Source organism: Pongo pygmaeus, chromosome 8, assembly GCF_028885625.2.
Source record: "Pongo pygmaeus isolate AG05252 chromosome 8, NHGRI_mPonPyg2-v2.0_pri, whole genome shotgun sequence".
Classification (NCBI taxonomy): Eukaryota; Metazoa; Chordata; class Mammalia; order Primates; family Hominidae; genus Pongo; species Pongo pygmaeus.
This window is the reverse complement of record NC_072381.2, coordinates 105,540,635-105,559,952: the sequence shown is the minus strand read 5'-3', so window position 1 is coordinate 105,559,952 and position 19,318 is coordinate 105,540,635. Positions and strand designations below refer to the sequence as shown.

General features: G+C 45.3%; 2 protein-coding genes across 14 annotated transcripts in view; both read left to right on the top strand.

Annotated features, from left to right (window-relative positions):
- The window catches only part of PKD2L1 (polycystin 2 like 1, transient receptor potential cation channel), a 57,610-nt gene extending 50,163 nt beyond the window's left edge, over nucleotides 1–7,447 (top strand). For 5 of the 12 annotated variants that reach the window (XM_054436911.2, XM_054436910.2, XM_054436908.2 and 2 more), the window contains 8 exons: nucleotides 460–641; nucleotides 928–1,048; nucleotides 2,204–2,302; nucleotides 2,513–2,634; nucleotides 4,161–4,287; nucleotides 5,071–5,189; nucleotides 5,453–5,576; nucleotides 7,113–7,447. In XM_054436911.2, coding sequence (XP_054292886.1) covers nucleotides 460–641; nucleotides 928–1,048; nucleotides 2,204–2,302; nucleotides 2,513–2,634; nucleotides 4,161–4,287; nucleotides 5,071–5,189; nucleotides 5,453–5,576; nucleotides 7,113–7,145 — 927 coding nt within the window. In that variant the 3' untranslated portion in view covers nucleotides 7,146–7,447. Of the gene's footprint in view, nucleotides 1–459; nucleotides 642–927; nucleotides 1,049–2,203; nucleotides 2,303–2,512; nucleotides 2,635–4,160; nucleotides 4,288–5,070; nucleotides 5,190–5,452; nucleotides 5,577–6,535; nucleotides 6,785–7,112 lie in introns of all 12 variants that reach the window. The other 7 variants (XR_008492075.2, XR_008492074.1, XR_008492076.1 and 4 more) reach the window with 4 other exon arrangements.
- A 1,385-nt stretch (nucleotides 7,448–8,832) lies between these two features.
- BLOC1S2 (biogenesis of lysosomal organelles complex 1 subunit 2) lies at nucleotides 8,833–18,349 on the top strand. Of its 2 annotated transcripts, XM_054436903.2 has the most exons (5): nucleotides 8,833–8,975; nucleotides 9,360–9,476; nucleotides 14,496–14,615; nucleotides 15,321–15,425; nucleotides 17,548–18,349. In XM_054436903.2, the coding sequence occupies exons 1-5, from the start codon at nucleotides 8,921–8,923 to the stop codon at nucleotides 17,577–17,579; spliced, it is 429 nt and encodes a 142-aa protein (XP_054292878.1). In that variant the 5' UTR covers nucleotides 8,833–8,920; the 3' UTR covers nucleotides 17,580–18,349. The 2 variants fall into 2 exon arrangements, with proteins under 2 accessions (XP_054292878.1, XP_063526224.1); XM_063670154.1 differs by having other exon boundaries at nucleotides 8,840–8,975; nucleotides 15,321–18,349.
- The last annotated feature ends 969 nt before the right edge of the window (nucleotides 18,350–19,318 follow it).

Genomic DNA, 19,318 nt, shown 5'->3' with positions numbered 1-19,318 from the left:
TTTGTATTTTTAGTAGAGATGAGGTTTCACCATGTTGGCCAGGCTGGTCTTGAACTCATGACCTTGAGCGATCCACCTGCCTCAGCCTCCCAAAGTGCTGAGATTGCAGGAGTGAGCTGCTGTACCCAGCTTTTTTTTTTTTCTTTTTTTTTTTAATGGTCCCAGTATGTCCCTCAATCAGTTGCCCAGACTGGAGTGCAGTGGTGCAATCTCAGCTCACTGCAACTTCCGCCTCCCAGGTTCAAGTGATTCTCTGCCTCAGCCTCCCAAGTAGCTGGAATTACAGATGCGTGCCACCATGCCCAGCTAATTTTTGTATCATTCTCCCTTCTTCAATATGTGTCTCATTTTCTTTGTCTGGCTTGGCAACTCCTGTGGCCTCCATAGGCCCTTGGCATGGACTTATCAATGCTTTTCCCTTTTCCTTCTTCATCCCTTGGTTCAACATGGTCCTTCCAGATATTCAAGTACATCAGCTTCAACAAAACCATGACCCAGCTCTCCTCCACGCTGGCCCGCTGTGCCAAGGACATCCTGGGCTTCGCCGTCATGTTCTTCATTGTTTTCTTCGCCTATGCCCAACTCGGCTACCTGCTTTTCGGGACCCAAGTGGAAAACTTTAGCACTTTCATCAAGTGCATGTGTGTGTCCTGTCCCCTTCACTCCTCCCTGGCCCCTCACCCTCCAGCTCCATGGGTGTATGTATCCTTGGGGAAGATGCGTACGTGCGTGTCTGTGTGTCTGTGTTTAAAGCATCTGTGTGAGGGTCTCCGGAAGCCCTGGTGTGTGTGCTCAAATAATCTAAGCACCCTGCCCTGTGTCTATCAGATTGGGGTGGACGTGTGGTGAGGGGTCTGTCTGTGATTAGGAAAGTGGGATGGGGGGTGTTTGTTAGGCTCTGGGTAAAGCCCAGACCTGGTCTCTCAGTTTCACTCAGTTCCGGATAATCCTCGGGGACTTTGACTACAATGCTATCGACAATGCCAACCGCATCCTGGGCCCTGCCTACTTTGTCACCTATGTCTTCTTCGTCTTCTTCGTGCTCCTGGTGAGGGTCTCTCTGAGGGGTGGGGACACAGAGAGCCTGCAGGGTGGAGTTTTGGTCCCAGTATGTCCCTCACTCAGGATTGATAAGTTTCTCAAATCAAGGATGGAGAGTGAGTGGGGGAGCAGATGTATGGATCTTCTGAGAGATGGTTAATGTAGTATAGCCAGCATGGTCAGTTTGCAGGTTTGCAGAGTATAAGGGAACCTGCAGACTCCCTCAGTAAAATCAAACCCTCATTCTCCAAGGATGGAAATGGGGAGAAAAGTGTCTCATGAGGAGCAGTAGCTGCACCTGGAAGCTTCTATGACTGTCCTCCAAGACTCCCCTTCTTCTGGGGATCTCATGCTGATTTCTGCTGTCACTACTTGGTAGTTCTCTCTCCCTGCCAACCATGAAAAGTCTGGATTACTATTTATTTATTTTAGACAGGGTCTCACTCTGTCACCCAGGCTGGAGTGCAGTGGTGCAATCTCAGCTCACTGCAACCTCCACCTCCCGATCTCAAACTATCCTCCCACTTTAGCTTCCCGAGTAGATAGGACCACTGGTATGGTCAGGAGCCACCACACCCAGCTAATTTTTGTATTTTTTGTAGAGACAGGGTTTTGCTGTGTTGCCCAGGCTGGTCTCTAACTCCTGGACTCAAGCAATCTGCCTGCCTTGGCCTCCCAAAGTGCTGGATTACAGGTGTAGGCCACTGTGCCCAGCTCTTGGATTTTATTCTTACTAACAAGGCCAGCAATTTTCTTTATTTGATCAATGGATGGGGATACAGATATGGATTGGGGGGTAGATGAAAAAGAGATCACAATTGTACTCTCACCCTGAAAAGCTTCTAGTTCCAATGATTGATGGGCCCTTATACGAAGGAGGTCTGTGGCATATGTTATTGTATCTCTGTGGTCAGAAAGGTTATTACAGCAACTGACAGTGAGGACACCAGGTTGGTCAAGAAGCATGATCCATCTCTAATAGAACTGTGCTGAAAGGCTGGGCTCTGGGGACCCTGAGAGGCAGGGATTGGTGGGCTGCCGAACTGGGGTTGAGAGCACTGACCCCTTTGGAACACGTGTCTTGGACATTAATGGGGTCAGTGGGCTCAATCCTTTCAGTGGGTCTGGGGGTGAGGACCCAGGTCCCCACTTTATTTTCCAGAACATGTTCCTGGCCATCATCAATGACACATATTCAGAGGTCAAGGAGGAGCTGGCTGGACAGAAGGATGAGCTGCAACTTTCTGACCTCCTGAAACAGGTGACTGCTCAGTCTCCTTGAGCTACACATTTCCATCAGTGCCCCAGTCTAAGGCTCTGTGTCCTGGTCTGTTCCTGACTGATTGAGGTGCCTGTGCCCTTGTGTGCCTTTAATTTATCCTTGGAAGCCTGGCATACTATGGGTGGGGCTGGGGGCCAGGGATGAGTGAGCAGCCTGTGAGAACTTGTGCCTATTTCCTTTCCCTTTCAGGGCTACAACAAAACCCTGCTAAGACTGCGTCTGAGGAAGGAGAGGGTTTCGGATGTGCAGAAGGTCCTGCAGGGTGGGGAGCAGGAGACCCAGTTTGAGGATTTCACCAACACCTTAAGGGAGTGAGCAACCAGAGACCCAGCCTTCTCTAATACCAGTCTCTTAAGTCCTCAACCCTCAACCATACTTCATTTGCTTATAAGCCTTTGGTTTTAGTTTGGAGGCCTCTGATCTTGACTTGCAGGCTTCAGATCTTTGCCCGTAGGTCTCCGCTCCTGACCTTCAGAACTGTGCCCTTGGTTTAAAGATCTCTGACCGTGGTTTATAACATCCTGGATCTTGTTGAACAACTCTTAGGAACCAATGTAATAATTCCCTAATCATTGAATACACACCCCACTCCCACAAAACTCTGATTTTTGTTCTATGCTTCCCTACAAACACTCATCTATTCCTTTAGCCATTCACTCCCTGATTCCCAGTCGAACATATTAACACACATTGAGCAAATACATTGTGAGCACCAGCTGCAGATCAGGCACTGAGTAATAGACAACATAATTTTTTTTTTTTTTTTTTGGAGAAAAAAAACAAAGTCCTGCTCTGTTGCCCAGGCTGGAGTGCAGCTGCACAATCTTGGCTCACTGCAACCTCAGCTTCCCCGGGGTCAAGCAATTCTCATGCCTCAGCCTCCTGAGTAGCTGGGACTACAGTCACGTGCCACCACGCCCGGCTAATTTTTGTATTTTTAGTAGAGATGGGATTTTGCCATGTTGGCCAGGCTGGTCTCAAACTCCTGGCCTCAAGTGATCCACCCACCTCAGCCTCCCAAAGTGCTGGGATTAGGAGACAACGTAATTAAATGGGACAAAGTCTTTGTTTTCTAAGAGCTCATAGACTTGCAAATAAACTGAATCACAGAATAAGTTCAACAGAAGTGACTAGGAGTAGAGGGTGATCAATTCTATCTCTGAGCTTAAGGGAAGGCTTCCTGGAAGAGGTAATGTCTAAACAGGGTTTTGGAGGATGAATAGCTCACAAGTGGACAAGCAGAGGAAGGCTCTTCCAAGAAGAGATGAAAGCACATACAAAAGCATAGAGGTCTGAAACCAAGCAACATATACAGGAGGAATAAGTAGTTGAGCATTGCTAAGGTATTAAATAAAGGGGCGGGGACGGGTGGTGGTCATAGCAGGAGATGAGACCAGAGAAACAGGCAAGGACCACACTGAGAAAGGCCACACTACCACTCTGCCAAAAGAATAGGGTGCCAGAAGGGATTTCAAGAAGGGACATTTTTAGATCTGCATATTAGAAAGGTTAATTACTCTAGTTGTATTATGGAGGATGGATTTCAGGGGTAGGGAGTAAAGGGGAAGCTGGGGCATAGCAGGTTATTTAGAGGCAAACAGATTTTGCAATAATCCCTGTAGGAGGTCATGAGGCCCTGAACCTAGTGAGCAGGAGTCAGGAGAGAAAGAAGAAACAGAACCAAGCGTTTTCCTGGGGGTAAGATTGCTAGACTTTGGAGAACCTTCTTTTCCAGAAGCAAAACTTTTGCCAGAGTCAAGCAAAAGAGTGAGGAAGTCCATAACTGAGAGGTCACTGCCACAGCTGGGCAGAACTCATTTCATCATCCTCTTCTCAGACTGGGACACGCAGAGCATGAAATCACTGAGCTCACGGCCACCTTCACCAAGTTTGACAGAGATGGGAATCGTATTCTGGATGAGAAGGAACAGGAAAAAATGCGACAGGACCTGGAGGAAGAGAGGGTGAGCTGGGCTGATGGGTGGAGAGGCAGTGTAAGGAAACAGCTCACCCTCCCCTTCCCCCAACACACCTAGAACACAAACCCACCCTGAAAACTCCCATAGATAGACAGTAAAGAACTCTCTAGAATAGTAGTTCCCAAACTGCTGCACATTAGAATACCCTGGGGGGCCTTTAAAAATCTTCATACTCAGGACACACACTCTAGACCAATTAAACCAGAATCTCTGGGTGTGGGGCCTAGACATCAGTACTTTTTAAAACTCCTTAGGTGATTCCAATACATTGCCAAGGTTGAGAATCATGCTCTAAAACACAGGCTTAGGAAAAATGACCAACTGCCCAAGAATCACTGATACTTCCCTCAGAGGGCTTGCCTTCTCTTGGGAATTTTCAAACTTGGATTCTTGGCTGTCCCTACTGTGCCTGCTCCATCCCTATCCAGTGTAGACCAAAAAAAGTCAAAGGCAGGGTGACAGCAGCCTAGAAAGTGCCAAGAACACTGGTAGTGTCCCTCCTCTGCTAAAATGAGTTGGCCTCTAGTAAACACCTCATCCATCAAGGCTTCTAGGATCTTGTGTTTTCTTTGAGAGGTGACTCCTCCAGAGGTTGGTCCAGCACCACCACCCTGACCCTATTGTCTCCAGAGTCTGGGAGGGAAGGAGAATAGCAAGAACTAGAACCTGAGCCTTGGTCCTGAGATCCCAGTAGAGTGGGTGATAGAACAGGAGCTGATGGCTTCCCAGAGTTATCTCCTCCCCTCTAACCTCTGACTTCCTGAGCAGGTGGCCCTGAACACTGAGATTGAGAAACTAGGCCGATCCATTGTGAGCAGCCCACAAGGCGAATCGGGTCCAGAGGCTGCCAGAGCAGGAGGCTGGGTTTCAGGAGAAGAATTCTATATGTACGTGCAGCCAAGAAGGGCTGGTTCAGGGCTGGCAACACTTCTATTATGATACCCTATCTTGTACTTTTCCCCACAACTTTCCAATTCTCTCTCCTACCCCAGGGAGAACCTCTGCTCCCCTTTAATTCTGCCTACAAGGCTGGGTCTTCCCTTCCTTGTTCCAATCAGGACACATGCCCTTCTGTGAACCCTGCCTCTTTAGACATCCAGCCCCTAGACACAGATTTCTGCTCCATTCGTCTCTCTCAAATCCCACACAGGCTCACAAGGAGAGTTATGCAGCTGGAGACTGTCCTGGAAGGAGTAGTGTCCCAGATTGATGCTGTAAGCTCAAAGCTGAAAATGCTGGAGAGGAAGGGGTGGCTGGCTCCCTCCCCAGGCGTGGTGAGTGGCCCTTCACCTGGTCCTCCTATTTCCTCACAGCTGAACTCTGCCATCTTTTCCACTCAGTGGGTGGGGCAAGAACATTTCTGAAAGACCTGTGTTTTCAGGCTCCTGGGGAAACATGTTCATAGCAGTTAGTGTATCAGCAGAGATGGGTCATGGAGATAAGGCCTGGAAGTTGCTTGCCCTGGCCTAAGGGCTGCCTTGGCCACATGAGATGGTCTGTGTCAGTCTGTTTGGGCTAATATAATAAATTATCATAGACTGGGTGGCTTATAAGCAACACAAGTTTGTTCCTCACAGTTTGGGAGGCTGGGAAGTCAAAAGATCAAGATGACAGTAGATTCAGTATCTGTTGAGGGCCCACTTCCTGATTCATAGAGAGCTGTCTTCTTGCTGTGCACTTTCATGGTGGAAGGGGTAAGGGAAGTCTCCTTTATTTTATTTTTTAATTTTATTTATTATTATTATTTTTTGAGACGGAATTTCACTCTTGTTGGCCAGGCTGGAGTGCAATGGCGCGATCTCGGCTCACTGCAACCTCCGCCTCCTGGGTTCAAGTGATTCTCCTGCCTCATCCTCCCAAGTAGCTGGGATTACAGGCATATGCCACCACACCCAGCTAATTTTGTATTTTTAGTACAGATGGGGTTTCTCCATGTTGGTCAGGCTGGTCTCGACCTCCTGACCTCAGGTGATCCACCCGCCTCGGCTTCCCAAAGTGCTGAGATTACAGGCGTGAGCCCATTCATAAGGGCTACATACTCACTATCTAATCCCCTCCCAAAGGCCCCACCTCCTAATACTATCACATTGGGGATTACAATTTTAACGGATGAATTTGGGAGGAACGCAAACAGTCTATAGCAGTCTGAGTTCTCTGGAATCAGATACAGAGAAAAGAAAAGTGGTACACAAACTATTTCTTCAAATGATTTGTCCCTTTCTTCTTCCAACAGAAGGAACAAGCTATTTGGAAGCATCCGCAGCCAGCCCCAGCTGTGACCCCAGACCCCTGGGGAGTCCAGGGTGGGCAGGAGAGTGGTGAGGAAGGGGGCCTAAAGCATCAGACAGCAGGCTTCCCTCCCTGTGCCTCCGCACAGGCCCCCTCGCCACATCCCCTGCACTTCTAGGACAACAGGTCCCATCATGGCTGCTGCTGAGCCCCACTCTGCATCTGGCCTTTTGAGCCAATGTTTCTGTGTGTGGTGGGCATCATGCTTAGGCTTGTGACTCAGTGTTTCTGTGTGTTGCCACATAGCTCTGTGAAATAACATCTTCCGCTGGGCCTTTTACTCCCTGTGTACTTAGCTCTGTGTGTTAATTTAAAAAAAAATGTTAACAAACAGGATAAAGAGAGGGAGGGTAATGGCTCTTCCTAAGCATCTGGATAGCCATGGTCTGTGAAAAAGGTAGAAACCAAGAGAGTAGGCGGTATCTAGATGTCTTCCTACTTCCCAGTGAATCTTATTCTTATCCTTTGTGCATCCCAAGATTTGTTACTAGCACCCATGGGTTTCTTGTTTTCCCCTATAGAGGTTCCCTATAAAAGAGAAGAGGAAGCCTTAGAGGAGAGGAGACTCTCACGTGGTGAGATTCCAATGCTGCAGAGGAGTTAAGTGTGAGGCACTCCTGGAGCAAAGTCTATGAAGGATCTTCTGCAAGAGGCTGCCTTCTGGTCCACTGAACCTGGAAACTGAGTGGGCTTTAAGCAGGAGATAAAAATGGAGCCTGAAGGGAATCAGGCAAGGAAATGACCTCAGGATTCAGAGATCTTCGAATTAATATGTGGTGGGTTCTGACATTATTCTTCCACAAGACCATGTGGGTTTCCATGGTGGCTATTAATAAAACTCCTTAGGAAAACTTGGACTTTGCATTTGCTTCTGGTATTATAGAGGGAAGAAAGGCCATCCATGTGCCTGGGCTGGAATAGGTTCATGCTCTCTAGGGGGTATAGAGTAGGTGCAGTGATGGGAAGGAGCTGGGCTATAAGAACTTCTAGGCCCAGCACAGTGACTCATGCTTGTAATCCCAGCACTTTGGGAGGCTGAGTTGGGCGGATCACTTGAGGCCAGAAGTTCCAGACAAGCCTGGGCAAAATGCTGAAATCCTGTCTTTAATAAAAATACAAACAAATTAGCCGGGTGTGGTGGCGCATGCCTCTTATCCCAGCTACTTGGGAGGCCGAGGTATGAGAATCGTTTGAACTCGGGAGGTGGAGGTTGCAGTGAGCTGAGCCGAGATCACGCTACTGTACTCCAGCCTGGGTGACAGAGCGAGACTCTGTTTCAAAAAAAAAAGAACTTCTGGCTCGCAGGAATGGCTTGAAGTAGTGGTTACTATGGTTGCACCATAGGAAAAGTGGGGACAGGTGACAAGTGAGACTCAGTCCTCAGGGTGGAGACAGTCAGGGTAGGAGGGCTGGGGATAAGGGGTAGCTGGTGTGTGTGTGTATGTGCTAGCATCGGGGTGGGGTGAGAGGGTGCAGAGGGAGGATAACCAGGGATAAGATAAGAAACTACCAAGATTTTGGGTGTCCAGGAGCCTGCCTGAGGCCTGCTGAATATCTCCCATCCCTTCTTCTGTGGCCTTTATCCCTCCTCATTTTGCACCTTCGATTGCTCCCCAGTCACTTCTTCTCATCCATCTCTTTCACTCACTCCTGTTCTCCCATCCCATTAAGTACTCTGTATACCTAGGAGGCTTGTGAAACAGCTTAAATGCAATTCAGATAACCAGAGTGTATCCTCAGCCCTAAAAAAGTTACAGTCCAAGCTTTCTTCAAGAAAGGCTGTATCAACTGAAGAGAAGTAGATGCCTGCCTGCAGTTTAAGAAATAGGGGCCAGTGAGTTGGTGTTAACTCAGGACATTGGGAGGGAGAGTATTTAGGACCAGAGATCAATGCCTGAAGGTTTCCCAAAGTGTGGACGAGACAACCTGTAAAACTTTGGATTCCCTGAGCAATCTTTTGATGACTAACTCCAGTGCGGAGTGTCAGGAGAGGGGGCAACCCGTCTTCAGTGGTTTGGGTCAGCAGGCCACAAACAGGGTTGACTATTCCCAGACGGGTCGTGAGTGGTACAAGATGAGTGATGCCTCCAGGGTGTGACTGTAGGGATGAGCTCGCCCTCAGTCCCAGACGTCGCGACTGTTGGCAGTGGATCAATTCACAATAGCCTGGCGTAGCTTCAGTTTCGGCTCCGGAATCGCCCTTTGCTGTGTCATAGACCTGAGGCTGAACTGGACCGCTAGGCGCAGGACTGCAGGGCCGGCCGGGTGGGCGGGACACACCCAGTGCGCACGCGCAGCACCCCGGCCCGGAAACAGCGCAGGGTCTGCTATGGCGGCGGCAGCCGAGGGCGTCCTGGCGACCCGGCGTGATGAGCCCGCCCGAGGTACCCGGAATGGATGGGGAGGAAGCGTCTGGTGGGGGGCTTGGGGCTCCATCTCGGGAGGGCGAGGTTGAGTGTGTGGTGGCTCACCTGGCAGGAACGGGCTGGTGAGAGGAGTGCACTTGTCTCTGCGCGCGAGTGTTTGTCCTGTCAGGGTGACTGGGATGGTTTAGCGGGGGTGCCGGGTATGGGCGAGGGGCGGTGCGAGGGAGGCGAGTTGGTGTGTCAGATGGGCAGGGACGCAGTGAAGGACTTGAAATTATGGCAGATGGAGAATGGAGCCGACTTGATGGAATGAAGGCAAGTGGAGGGATGTCGGAACAGGCTGCTTTGGCTGGATTAGCACCGGGTGTAGGCGGGACACTTAGTCATTCTCCCTTGGCCCAGACGATGCCGCCGTGGAGACAGCTGAGGAAGCAAAGGAGCCTGCTGAAGCTGACATCACTGAGCTCTGCCGGGACATGTTCTCCAAAATGGCCACTTACCTGACTGGGGAACTGACGGGTGAGGCGGGGTCTGGGTTGATTCGGGTGCGGTTTGGCCCAGGAGGCCTGGGAGATGGTTAGCAGCATCAGTCTGCAGCTCCCTTCCTACACTGCATGCCCTGAGACAGGCCTGTTGGAAGTTTGGGGAGGTCATGAATGGGAGAGAAAGAGAATACAACTCTGCAGGCCTCTGTAACATAGACTAATGAGAAAACAATAACAAAAAAGAATTCATATCCAGCAACAGTAATCAAGAAGTGCTTCCTTGGGGAAAGTGTATTTTGAGCAGGGTTGTGAAGGGAGTTATTGGTGGAAAAGGGGGAGATGATACAACTAGTGAATGAGGTGGTATGTCCAAGCAATGTGTTTGGCTAAAGCAGAAGATGTGTTTACCGGGATAAAGAGAAATGAAATTGAGGAACGGGGAGTGACCTGCAGATTTAGGGACCTATTAGTTTGGTCTGAGGATTTGATAACCGATCCTTTGCGACATGACTAGTGTTTGATCGTTTCCAAGTGGACACATGACCTATGTGTGGAGGAGGATCAGAAAGTGAAGTATGGGCCGGGCGCGGTGGCTCATGCCTTTAACCCCAGAGGCTGAGGCTAGTGGATCACTTGAGGTCAGGAGTTTGAGACCAGCCCGAGCAAAATGGCGAAATCCTGCCTCCACTAAAAATACAAAAATTAGCCGGCCGTGGTGGTGGGCGCCTGTAATCCCAGCTACTGGGGAGACTGGGGCAGGAGAATCGCTTGAACCCAGGAGGTGGAGGTTGCAGGTTGCAGTGGACTGAGATCACGCCACTTGCACTCCAGCCTGGGCGACAGAGTGTGACTCCATCTCAAAAAAAAAAAAAGAAAGAAAGTGAAGTCTGGTCCAGTACAGCATCTCAAAAACATTTATTAAATTGTTTCACTTCCCCAGGAAATTACTGTAAGCTAAATTTGTGAACCAGAATCTATGAGAAAAGGCTTGATACAGAATAGTAGGGGTTGTGAATCTGTAATTTTTTTTTTTTCTTTTTCTGTTTTTAAGAGACAGGGTCTCACTATGTTGCCTGGGCTGGTCTTGAACTCCTGAGCTCAAGTGATCCTCTTTCCATCTATTTTGGTTGATGGCACCACCCAGGCTTAAAACCCCAGATACATCTTAGTCTGCTTCCATCCCTCAATATCTACTTGAACAAGTCCTATAAATTCCACTTCTGTAATGTTCTTGCACCCATGCTCTCCTTTCCATTCCTTTTACCACCACTCTGCCTGAGATCTTCATTACTTTTCTTTTATTATTATTATTATTTAAAAAAATATGGCCAGGCACTGTGGCTCACACCTGTAATCCCAGCACTTCGGGAGGCCTAGGCAGGCGGATCACCTGAGGTCAGGAGCTCCAGACCAGCCTGCTCAACATGGCGAAACCCTGCCTCTACTAAAAATACAAAAATTAGCCAGGTGTGGTGGCGCACGCCTGTAATCCCAGCTACTCAGGAGGCTGACACGGGAGAATCGCTTGACCTGAGAGGTGGAGGTTATAGTGAGCTGTGATTGTGCCATTGCACTCCAGCCTGGGTGATGGAGGGAGACTCTGTCCTAAATAAATAAATAATAGAGATGAGGTCTGCTCCGTTGCCCAAGCTGGCCTCAAGTGATCCTAACACCTCAGCTTCCCAAAATGCTGGGATTACAGGTGTGAGCCACTGCACCCAGCTGTGACTCTGTAAGTTATCAGCCTGATTATTTGTTTGTTTATTTTTGAGCAAGAGAAACCAAGTAACAAAATGTAGGTTTTTGGCTTCTCTTTAATAATTCCAAAGATTTGGCGCTACTAGCCCCTGCATTTTTTCAAGGCTATAATTGACTAGAGCTGAGCAGCTGCCTCTTAAAAGGATTAGTGCTATCTAATTTGTCCTTACCACTTCCTGTTTTTTCCCCTTTACTGGGAACTAGTGTTAAGTGCCATTGATCACTGTTCTCTACTGTTATTTTTATTAGTAGCAGTACAGAAATGGTTTTCTATACCAATGGCTCTATCAAAACTGGTAAAGTAAATGATGGGCTAAGAGGATCGCATATTCCAAGAAGTAAGGGGAAGCACATTTCTTCATGGAAGTGAATAATTTTCTTATGCATTTAATGTGCAAACACTTGGCTTACTTTACTCATTTACATTATCTTGCTGGCTTCTAGGTGTTTGAATATGTCACCCTTGTTTTATTTTATTTTATTTTATTTTATTTAGACAGAGTTTTCACTCTTGTTGCCCAGGCTGGAATGCAGTGGTGCAATCTCGGCTCACTGCAACCTCCGTCTCCCAGGTTCAAGCAATTTTTCTGCCCCAGCCTCCAAAGTAGCTGGGATTACAAGCACACGCCACCACGCCTGGCTAATTTTTTTTTTTATATTTAGTAGAGATGAGGTTTCGCCATGTTGGCCAGGCTGGACTTGAACTCCTGACCTCAAGTGATCTGCCCACCTTAGCCTCCCAAAGTGCTGGGATTACAGGCATGAGGCGCAATGCCTAGCTGTGACCTTTGTTTTAGAGAGACTAATTTGATAGCAGTATAAATATGAGAGTGTAGATATGGGGGAGAGAGAACAGAGAGAGATGAGCAATAATTCAGATGAAAAGTAATAGAGGACCAGGCACCGTGGCTCATGTAATCCTAGCACTTTGGGAGGCAGGAGGATTGCTTGAGGCCAGTAGTTCAAGACCAGCCTGGGCAACATAGCACGACTCCATCCTTGTAGTCTTGTCTTTTCCCCTACCATCCAGAGGTTACATGCTCCAAGTAATCTAATAATAATAAAAGAGAAGAAAAGTAATGAAGATATGAGGCAGAGTGGTGGTAAAAGGAATGGAAAGGAGAACATGGGTGCGACAACATTACAGAAGTGGACTTTATAGGACTTGTTTAAGTAGATATTGAGGGATGGAAGCAGACCAAGATGTATCTGAGGTTTTAAGCCTGGGTGGTGCCATCAGCCAAAATAGCTGGAAAGAGGAACCATGTTTAGTGTGAAAATGTTTTCAGTTTTGGGTTGGCTGCTTGTTGATATAACTAGGGAACTTAGGTGACTTGTACGTTGGATTCCAGAGCTCAGAGATTGATCAGAGCACAAAAAACAGATTTCGGAGTCACTTTCATAGTGGTGTGATTGGAGGCTGTGCAGGATGAGATTGCCAAGGAAGAGCTTAGAAGTAGGTAAGAGAGTCTAGGCTAAAATGTCAGGGAATGCCTGTATGGTGCACTTAATTTGTTTTTAATAACACTTAAAGTACCTAGGTTTCCAAATGATTTATTATATAATTAATTTTAAGCAAATTGTTATTTTCCTATGATTGTTATTCTTACTTGCACAAATGCTTTATTGAATTTAAGAGTAAATTGATATTTCCTCTCAAACTGCTAGTTTCTACCATAAGCCTGGGAATGCCCATAGGTATGTGCTACCCATGTAAACATCAGTTATGTGTTACAGCTGAGAAAAAGTTGAGAACTGTTAGTTAAGTGGGTCTGATAAGAAAGGATCTGGCATAGACATCTAAGAAGAGCAGTTAGAGATTAGAAAATCGGTGTAGTACAATGCCATAGCAGCCAAAGAAAATGAGCATTTCCCAAAGAAAAAGAGATCAGTAGTGTCCAAGACAATGGAGAGGTTTAGGCGGATAAGAACTGAGCAAATGCCATGGATTTGGTGGTTAGCAGAGCATGGATGACCTTGGAGCATGTAATCTCTGGATGGTAGGGCCAAAAACCAGACTACAAGGGTATATGTAAGTAAATGGTAAGGAAGAGGATGTAGTGAGTGTCAGCTACTTTTTCAAATTGTTTAGCAGTGAAGCTCCTTTGCTTTACTGAGCAAATGATATAGGTGTAGCAGAATAGAGAGAGTGCTTTTGAGCTGGAAGAAATCTGAGTATATTGCTATATAGAGAGGAAGGTGCCAGGAGAGAGGGAGAATTTGGAAATGCAAGTGAAAGGGGATGATTGAAGAGAGGCCGTGAAGAAGTAGAAGTGTTTGGGGTCAAGGCCACAAGAGGAGGGGGTTGTCTTGGCAAGAATAGGAACACTTCTGCCTCTTGGGAAGATATTAAGATCCAGAGAAGTTTAGAAGTAAGGCAGAGAGAAAAACAAAAAACAAAAGAAGTAAGGCAGAGAGGTTGAAGCAGCTTATGTTAATGGACTTGGCCTTTAGGAAAATTGGAGTAGAGACCATTTGCTTTGAATGGGGATAGGGAAAGAACTGAGGATATGAGAAGCAGACAGATGGTTTGGAAATGTCACTGCATAAAATGCAATATAGAATTATACATGGTAATAAATGAGTTACTAAGAAGTAGTGAGGTCCTAGCTGATAGTGTGTGTGTGTGTATATATATATATATATATTTTTTTTTTTTTTTTTTGAGATGGAGTCTCACTCTATCACCCAGGCTGAAGTGCAGTGGCGCAATCTCGGCTCACTGCAACCTCCGCCTCCTGGATTCAAGCAATTCTCTGCCTCAGTCTCCCGAGTAGCTAAGATTACAGGTGCCTGCCACCACGCCCGGCTAATTGTTTTGTATTTTTAGTAGAGATGGGGTTTCACTATCTTGGCCAGGTTGGTCTTGAACTCCTGACCTCGTGATCACCCGCCTCGGCCTCCCAAAGTGCTGGGATTACAGGCATGAGCCACCGCGCCCAGCCTGATAGTATATATATTATATGTATATAAGTTAAATGTTTTCATGCTGTAGAAGTACCAAGACTATTTTACCTCCCTTTTCTTAGGACATGAGTTTATCATTTCCCTTTGTAACCATGATCCTGAACCTTCTGGATCTTGTTTGGTTTAAATAGTTTTCTGATTGTTGCCTGAATTTCTACCTAGACTTTCAGAGTACATAGGCTGAGTTATAAATGTCATAGATCAAAAGTGGCCCACTCCTTTGACACTTCGTTGGTCCTGCCTTGAACTACCACTTAGCTTATGCTCCCATATTCTAATGATCTAAGACAAATCTTAAAGACATTACATCTTCTGTTTAATTTTCAAGCCACCAGTGAAGACTATAAGCTCCTGGAAAATATGAATAAACTCACCAGCTTGAAGTATCTTGAAATGAAAGATATTGCTATAAACATTAGTAGGAACTTAAAGGACTTAAACCAGAAATGTAAGTAATAATATTTGTAATTAAACATGTTTGTATTTAATGTTCTTTTGTGCTTGGGGCCATGGAGAAGAGGAGGGAACATGACAGCCTTGTCTTGTGGGAGCTTGTTTTCTAAAAATGAATTCCAAATTTAAGATGAATTTCTTCCATTCTGAGGATTAGCATGTTTTGTTTGTATGGTTATTTTTGCTTCTAAATCTTGATTTTATCAGTTTATTCCTGGAATGGGAGGGGGCAAAGGAAGGGTGGCCAGATTCTAATGAATTGATTTACAAATCCATAAAGGATTACTCTATAAGCAGAAAACCAAAAACTCTATAATGGAAAACACTAATTTAGAGTATTCGAATATATTGTTTCCATTGACTTATTATTTTTGTGTTCCTTGTCTCTAGGGTGCTCTTTCTTGGTATGGGAGTACCCAAGAAACAGAATCAGTAATGGAAAGATTGCTCAAGGAGCAAGAAATTAAAAAGAACGGAAAATTAGTAGATGAGAGACACTAAGTCTGGGCCACAGTCGTGCCTGATCAACTAGCTACTGTCTTCTAAAGCACCTGCCCTGCTAGTGCTCAGAATCATGTCATGCCACCTAATCTGTCTTAGCATAGCTGGAGAGACACTAGCATTATTACTTTTCCACTCTTTTCCTATATTCCTTGTTGATAAAACCATATAAACATGAAGTTTTTCTTTGTTTTTAAAGATGCTGGACTGCAGCCTTATCTGGATCAGATCAATGTCATTGAAGAGCAGGTAGCAGCTCTTGAGCAGGCAGCTTACAAGTTGGATGCATATTCAAAAAAACTGGGTAACCATTTTTACTTCTGTTTTGATGTAATAAAGAGTGCTTCTTGCCAGCATATTCTTAGTAAACATAATAGTTAACATTTATGGTGTGCCTACAGTGATCTATTAATCTTCACAAAACCTTAGTAATTTATTATTGTATTAATAAACATAACATTTCCTGATTACTTAATGACATATCAGGCACTGTTCTTGGTGCTTTACCTGTATTATGTTTGGTTTTTGTTTTTGGTTTGTTTTTTTTTGAGACAAGTTTCACTCTTGTTGCCCAAGCTGGAGTGCAATGGTACGATCTCGGCTTACTGCAACCTCTGCCTCCTCGGTCTGGGTTCAAGCGATTCTCCTGCCTCAGCTCCCCGAGTAGCTGGGATTACAGGCGCGCCACCACGCCTGGCTAATTTTGTATTTTTAGTAGAGACGGGGTTTCTCCATGTTGGTCAGGCTGGTCTCGATCTCCCAACCTCAAGTGATCTGCCCACCTCAGCCTGGCCTGTATTATGTTTTTTTATCTTCCCAATAATCTGTGAGGTAAGTACATGATTTTTTTTTTTTGTACTTTTAGTAGAGACGAGGTTTCACCATGTTGGCCAGGCTGGTCTTGAACTCCTGACCTCATGATCCGCCCGCCTCAGCCTCCCAAAGTGCTGGGATTATAGGTGTGAGCCAGCATGTCTGGTTCAAGTACATGATTTTTATCCCCATTTTGTAGGCAAGGAAACTGTGGTTTAAGGGGATAAGTAAGTTGCTTAAGGACACTAAGCCAGTACAGGGAAGAGCCATATTTCTAAGCAGGTCTGTTTGCTTACAAAGCTCAAGTTCTTATTTATAGTTGAGAAGGCAGAAGCACCCTTAATAATGTAGATAAATATGTCTTAAATGAATAGTCAGTTGAGGATTTTCTTGAAAGATCACTTTTCCTTTGAGGAAGAAACTAGTATTTTTAGTACTAGTGGTTTGCTAACTGGCTCTGGCTCTTACATACATGGTTAAAAGTAAAGAATTTAGTGGGTTTTTTGTTGTTGTTTTGTTTTTTTTCCTATAGGAGATGAGGTCTTGCTGTGTCACCCAGGCTAGGGTGCAATGACGTGATCATAGCTCACTGTAGCCTTGAACTTCTGTGCTCTAGTGATCCTCCTGCCTCAGCCTCCTGAGTACCTGGGACTATAGGTGTGCACCATCACATCCAGCTACTTTAAAAAATTTGTTTTTGAAACAAGGCCTTGCTGTGTTGCCCAGGCTGGTCTCGAACTCATGGCCTTAAGCAGTCCTCCCACCTCAGCCTCTCAAGTAGCTGGAATCACAGGCCTGAGCCATCACATCTGGCCTGAGTTTGTTTTTATCCTTATAACATTTACAGATTATTTTATTTTCATCATTTAACAAGGGCTGACTACTTCAAGAAAGTAGTTTGTAGTAGGCTGGGATTTGATATGGGTGGTGATTAACAATCAGTTTTATTTTCTACAGTTACATTTAGCCAGTGATTACCATGAACCTTACCGCATAGAAGGCAGGGGTAACCTTACCATGTAGAAGGTATCTTGGTTCACAGTAACCATTTGTGACAGAGTCCCTTTTTCTGTTAAAATTGTGAAACCAGGTGCTTTCATGGTTTTAATAGAAAAACGGAATGTCACAGTAAGAGGCTTATTTGATGGCCTTTTAAATCTCTGTATCTTTCAAAATTGCTTTCCTGGAGTAAGGTGTAAGGATAAGAACATACAGGAGGAAACACACATTTATACTTCCTGAGGGTTCCAGTCTGGTTCCAGAGGGCACCTGGGACAGTGCTGAGAGAGGCAGTTTTTTAGTAAGGCTCCCGATAGGTCAAGTGACAGATCTGCCCCATCCTGGTGGAGCTGTCACAGCTAAGTAGGTGCTGTTGACAGGGTGAGGACTTCATGAACCTGTGTTAGGCTCTCAATTCTGAGTGTCTGTGCTTGAATTCTTATTCCAAGTTTTACAGATCAGTGATCTGTATATTTGGACAGATGATGAGATTGAAGCTAATAGATTTTTAGCAATATTATACATATTTTTTTAACTTGACTGGAAATGCTAACTAAAAACTGTCATTGTAAGAGCCAGTTTTAAAAGATGTAACTCTCCCTCATCCCTCACAGAAGCCAAGTACAAGAAGCTGGAGAAGCGATGAGAAACTTATTTCTATGGGACGGAGTCTTTTTTTTTTTAATGTTGAAGAATGTCTTATAAAACCTGAATCCTGAGGCTGATGAATTGTGAAAATTCCTCAAAAGGAAATTATGCTGGTCATCCCAGGAACATCTCAATGTTCGAGTAAACTGGAGGACTGTGGCTATTCCTGAACCTTCTTTGAGGCAGAATCCCTCAGAATCTCACACTTATAACTCCCTACCTTTTACTTGAATGCTTTGCCATATTCAGGACAGAGACTCTCACAAAGTTCAGAAAACAGCTGGACTTACCAGTAAAATCAAATGAGAGGACCTATTTTCTCTGGTAGTGGTTGATTACTACATTATTTTCTTAAGTGGCTGGTTTTTTAGTTACTATGTAAATGGTCGGTTTTTTTTTTTCTGTTAATGATGCTAATGTGTTGTAAACAAGATTCTAAATTTAAAAAGGAAAACAAAACAAACTTGTTCTTTGCAGCTTATCACCTTGTGAATGTCGGTGACTTACTTTTCCATAATATTGCAAATAACATAAAATCTTAAAATAATTCCAAGCTGAGTCTTCTAGATTGAGCAGAAATGGTGAAAGGAGTATTGATAACTTGGCATATGTGATGGGTCCCTCTTGTTTATTTTCTATGTGAATCACATTGACATGCGATCAGTTTGGGAAATGTGATGAAAACAAAGACTAAATGGGTATGTATGTTTATGTGTTGGGTAGGGAGGTGACGATTGCCACTTATAAAATAAAGGATTTTATAAAATACCTTCCTACTGTGTATGTAGGATTTGGGGGGATCTTAGGGACCTAATCGACTTCTTTTCACACCAAAAACATCAGACAATGGGACATACTGACTGACCAATTTGGGTTGAAAGATAGGCAGCCTTACCCAGAACACAACATTAGCAGCTGGGAAGGCGTCTGAGGTCCCCAATTACATATCCCAAAGAGTTTCTTACTTCTGTTTCTGTCATTTCCCCTCTGTTCCAGACAGTCATCATTTATCCTCTGTTCTTCCTGGACTGTTGCTGTGGTCTCTTCTCATCTTAACTGTCCCTCCAAACCACCCTTCACACTGCTGCCAGAGCAATCTTAAAAATGTAAACCAGCCCTATTACTCCTGCTTAGAACCCTATAGTGGCTTATCATGGCCTCTCTGAAAAATCTAGACTTTCATTACGCATACAAGTCCTTTGTGTTTTTTTGTTTGTTTGTAGACAGGGTCTCTATTGTCACCCAGGCTAGAGTGCGGTGGTGTGATAATAGCTCACCTTAACCTCTAGGCTCAACTGATCCTCCCACCTCAGCCTCCTGAATAGCTAGGACTACCAGCACGCTCCACCATGCCTTGCTAATTATTTTTTATACAGATGGAGTCCCACTATGTTGTCCAGGCTGGTCTTGAACTGGCCTCAAGTGATTCTCTTACCACAGCCTGCCAGAGTGCTGGGATTGTAGGCATGAACCACTGTGCCTAACATAAGGCCCCTATTTAAACATTTTTCTTAAATAAAAAACAAAAGAGGAATTAAACTGTAACTCTACTATCTCAACATAGAATCAGTCTTACCCCTTCTTCCAACCCTTTTCCTTTTTCCTTTTCCGTGCATGTATTGATCTTTTTTTTTTTTTTTTTTGAGATGAAGTCTTGCTCTGTCGCCTGGGCTGGAGTGCAGTGGTGCGATCTTAGCTCACTGCAACCTCTGTTTCCCGGGTTCAAGCAATTCTCCT

Coding starts and splice junctions, on each gene's coding strand:
- BLOC1S2 (XM_063670154.1), top strand. CDS start 8,921: ATGGCGGCGGCAGCCGAGGGCGTCCTGGCGACCCGGCGTGATGAGCCC. Junction 8,976..9,359: donor GCGTGATGAGCCCGCCCGAG/GTACCCGGAATG, acceptor CCCTTGGCCCAG/ACGATGCCGCCGTGGAGACA. Junction 9,477..14,495: donor CCTGACTGGGGAACTGACGG/GTGAGGCGGGGT, acceptor TTAATTTTCAAG/CCACCAGTGAAGACTATAAG.